We start from the raw sequence: 4,583 nt of genomic DNA on the forward strand, positions 1-4,583 counted from the left end.
CTTCGGCTGTTTTACCTATTGCACTTGAAATTATCACATTACACAATTTTTTATGGGGTTTTTCCCTACTAATTTTAATTTTTAACTACCATTTCACCATCTGGGTGCTACTTTCAACTTGAGTCTGCTACCTTTAGCTGTCGCACTGAAAACTTCGGCTGTTTTACCTATTGCACTTGAAATTATCACATTACACAATTTTTTATGGGGTTTTTCCCTACTAATTTTAATTTTTTACTTCCATTTCACCATCTGGGTGCTACTTTCAACTTGACTCTGCTACCTTTAGCTTTTAGCTTATGTTTTGCGCAACAGGCATTCACCCTTGCATTTTCGTAGGAAATGCAAATTCTCTAGTTATTATTATTTGCGCTAATTTTATCTACTTTTTTAAACTATTTTAACTAGTTTCAGTCTTTTTTTAAGTATTTAGCACTAACAGTGCATTTTTGCAGGAAATGCAATTTTTTTTAGTTCATGCTGTATTTGGTTGTCCCTAACTCCTGAGTGAAAACCTGCAGTGTTGGCCTGTTTCCTGTTCCACCATCATGATTGTTGCTGTGATTTATTTGAATGAATAAATGGTTTTACAAAGCCTACCTTTTTTAGCTAAATCTGTTTCTCCATAATGGGGGTCCACTCTCACTTTGCTAGTGTAGACGGGGGAGCTGGGGGGRTCTGACAGCAGGTCCAGACTGGGCGGAGAGCCGAGGTTATCGCTGGCCATGGAAGACACGCTGCTCTCCGACGCCAGCGACGAGCACGACTTGGTGTCGGACGACTTCTGCAGCCTCCCTTTGAAGAAGTCTTTCATCTTGCTCTTCTTTTCGGGTGTCTCCACGCCCGGAGACTCCACCGCACCCCGTCCCTCCTCTCCGAACGGCTGCCCCACGGACCCCGACAAGGCGGCGTAGCGGCCCGGCACGATGGCCGAGGAGGACTCCACGTCCCCCCTCTTCCTCCCCGTGACGCGATCCTTGAGCTTCCCGAACGCGGAGCGAGGCTTGTCCTTCATGGTGAGGTCGAACATGCTGGCCGTCATGTTGTTCCGGGTGAACTGGACCGTCACCTGGAGCTCGCCTCGCTCCTTCTCTTTTCTYCCCACCTTGGAGTTGAGCTTGAACCATCTGCAGAAAAACAGAGGCGTTATGATCTCTAATGTCAAATGAACGGGATATTTTAGGAATTTTTTCTTTTCGTCAACCAAAAACTGGTGCAAAACAAGTCATGTGGAGACACAAAACAACTCGGCGAAGCTCTCCAAATGTTACAAAATCTGAAAATAGACCTCAGGGTGGGTGGGCTTAAATTTTGACCTTTAACCAGCTGTTTCATAATGTTCACAGCAGGAAATCCCAACCCAGATTCTACTAAAAAATAAAAATAAAAACAGGGCTCAGCTAATAAAATCCTCCCTCCGTCAGTGCCTTCCAGGCTCGGAGTGGACCACAGAAAACATCATGAGCCAAAACTAACAGTAGGAATTCATGAAGGGCGGAGAATCCACGATTAAACCCAGATGTGTTGAATTGTTTTACTCCTTTCTGCTCTTCACTGTTTCACATAACAATGAGTGCCTTTTCTATCGCTTAAAAAATAAAACATCACTTATTCTGGATATTGCTTTGTTGTAAATGATAATCTTGAAAATGTCAGACACCGTTGAAGTTGATATCTAAAGCTAGTTGTTTATCTTGGATACTAGTGAAAAATAAGCTGACATGTAATACCTGTCACCTAAYTGACACGTTAATTGAATCAATTTCCAAGCTTTTCTTTTATGAACAAATGAAACAAAATGCAGGCGGCACATTCCAAAGTTTTCCTGACCCAGATAAGTAGACTCACCACCATTTAGCTGTATTACTTTTTTTCCAAACAGGCCTAAAGTGTAATGATTAAACACACGTGTTTGTAGGACAGAAAGGCCACAAATGGTGCTTTTTGTTGAAATGGTGAGTCAGCCAGAGGCAAAACTCTGCAAAAAGCCTCACAATGCTGTTAGACAGTTTCAACGGTCAAGCAGGACTTCAACAAAAAGAACACAGATGCATATTCCTCTGTCAGTGAACAGTTAATATCTTACCTGCTGTAGATACAGTAGCTTTGAGCCACTTTAGCTTACAGAAATAGTTTATTTCTGACAAACCTGACATCTAGACCAGAGCTGTTACTTAAAGGGGCAATATCAGGTAAAATCAACTTTTTTGAGTTTTATATCATGTTATAATATTATCCTTTCATAAAAAAAAAAAAACATGCCAAAAGCCTTGCTTTGACTCATTCATGCATGGTTGAGAAATCCTGTGCTGTCCTGAGGCAGCTAGGCAGGGGAGCAAGAGTGACTGGTTGGGACTAGAATCGCCTTTTGGGATCAACTCCTCCTCTGGGCTGTGTCTCCAAGCCGAGCTTCATCACAAAGCACACACACACACCCGGGCCTGTGCTGAAATGGGTGGGACAGCTACGGAAGGTGGTTCTTAAAGAGACAGAGGCCAGTTTCAAGGTGTTTAGAAACAGATATGATGAGAAATCAAGTTTATTTCCTATTTAAACGTATAAACAGCATTTTAACAACAACTGAAGGTGACATAGTAACTTTATTATGGTATAGAATTTAAATATATGCCTGAGGAACACATAATGTTGCCCCTTTAAATTAACTTAACTCTCCAAACAACACTGTTGATTCTCTTTACACAAATACTCCAGCAGAAATAAGGGGGGTCTTAAACACAATCTAATTTTTTGAGTTTTTTATTATGTCATAATGTCATTCCCTCATCAAAAGCATACCCAGAGTGTTGCTCAGTCATGCCTGCTTGAGGAAGTAGCTGCTGCCACTATTTGAACTTTCAAAGAACCATAAAATTCAGTACAGATAACCAAGTGATGCCAAAATGACMGTGATGCAAATGTTAAACTGCTTTTTAAAAAGTGTTTTATAGACTGGAGTGTTTTTAAGGCAGCTGACAACAGGTAAGGTATTTATTGTTCATTACCTTTCCRAAGAAGCAGTTTTAGCTTAGGGAGGAGGTTATGTTTCAGTTGGAGGGTTGAGGGTTTGATTCCCACCATCTGCAAAATGCAGAGACGTTTTTGGGTAAAACACTAGCGGTTGTGTCCTTCTGGTGCTAAAAGGCCACTAATCCTGCAGGTTTTAGAGGTTTCTCTGCTCCAACKCACTTGATTCGAATGTATGGGTGATTAAGGCTTCTGRAGAACTTGAAGAAGTCATTTCATCACTGAATCAAGTAAAACATGCAGGACCGTGGAGAAGTGAAGGTGTGGACCATTTAACCCCATCTGAACTGTCATTTTATGTGCATTAGCAGAAAGTTGTTTGTAAAAAAATAATAACAATAAGATGTAGGCCTAAAATTTGTTATCAACTTTCTAAGATAATCCGGCTGAAAATAATGACTCTTCTGTATCTTGTGTCACATCTGAGCGTTAACGTTGAAGAAAGTGGGAACATGTTTTTAACTGAAAAGGCAGGAAGTCATGAAATTGGTTACTAATTGTTTACAAGTAGCTACATTTTGAGTGTCCTCTTGGCTTTCTGGAAGCTGAAGGAATGGCATTTTTATGACTCTAAAGATTTGACTGGAGCCAGAGAAAACTGCAGCTCATCTTGCTGAATCAGAGCACAGAATTGAAAAGTCAACAGGCTGGAGGGTAAAAAGCTTTGACAGCTTCTACTGCTGGCTTTTCTTTTGGGAGGAGATCAGGTTGTCAGCTGCTTTTTTTTTTTTTTTTTTTTTTTTTTTTTTTTTTTTGCTTTAAAAGGTGCACATGACGGATCAGGACACTGAACAACAACAACCTGCGTGCATAAATTCAAAGCCAACCTACTCCTCTCTTGGACACGCTCCCTCCTGAAATATCCTGTCCAGGGGGACGATGGTTTGACCCAGAAACACGTCCAGTCCGATGAGCACGCGGTGCATGACGGTGAGGACCAGGTCCCCGCTCCCCGGGGGGTACGCGCTCCGCCCGCCGACCTCCAGGATCCCGGGCAGCAGCTCGAAGCAGCACTCCTCGTTCCACACGGGCACGTCCGCCTTCTCCACCAGCCCCGTGGTGTATTTCTCCTTCCCCACCTGGATGATGGTGTAGAGGTAGCGGCTGCCGTGCTTGCCCTTGGTGCGCAGTCCCCTCGCGCGGAGGACCGTGACATTGACGTGCGTGGGCACCCACCTCTGATCATCGTCCAGGTCTATTAATGACATCATCTTGWTCAGCTATAGGTCTTTCTGTCCCCGGACTGTCCCTCCGCGATGAGTCTGATCAGATGACTGGGAGGTCATCCATCCCCCCCTCTTTTTAGTCCTTCATGCGCAGCAGGAGCCTCCGAGCTGCGCAGGAACCCCCCCTGCAAAAAGACAAAAACCGAACCTCACCGAACCTCACCGAACCGCACTCAGATGGATCTGCAGTCTGCTTTTACTGTCGGACCTAAAGTCCCGTTAGGAGTCCTGCAGGTCTCATCAGTCCAGGGTCCAGACTCTACTGCTTGTGTCCACCACGGTCCGCCCTTCTGCTCAGCTGCAGGGCCGCAGAGAAGAGTGGGGGGGGGGGGG

The 4,583-nt window shown here is 44.0% G+C and overlaps 1 protein-coding gene across 1 annotated transcript in view; it reads right to left on the reverse strand.

The window, feature by feature from the left end:
* rab11fip5b (RAB11 family interacting protein 5b (class I)) overlaps window positions 1-4,369 on the reverse strand; it is a gene marked incomplete at its 5' end in the record, with an annotated part of 13,319 nt that extends 8,950 nt beyond the window's left edge. Inside the window, 2 exon segments of the mRNA XM_014019560.1 lie at window positions 601-1,127; window positions 3,856-4,369. Of these exon segments, the coding sequence (XP_013875014.1) occupies window positions 601-1,127; window positions 3,856-4,235 (907 nt within the window).
* Between the last annotated feature and the right edge of the window lie 214 nt (window positions 4,370-4,583).

Source organism: Austrofundulus limnaeus, unplaced genomic scaffold, assembly GCF_001266775.1.
Source record: "Austrofundulus limnaeus strain Quisiro unplaced genomic scaffold, Austrofundulus_limnaeus-1.0 Scaffold224, whole genome shotgun sequence".
Classification (NCBI taxonomy): domain Eukaryota; kingdom Metazoa; phylum Chordata; class Actinopteri; order Cyprinodontiformes; family Rivulidae; genus Austrofundulus; species Austrofundulus limnaeus.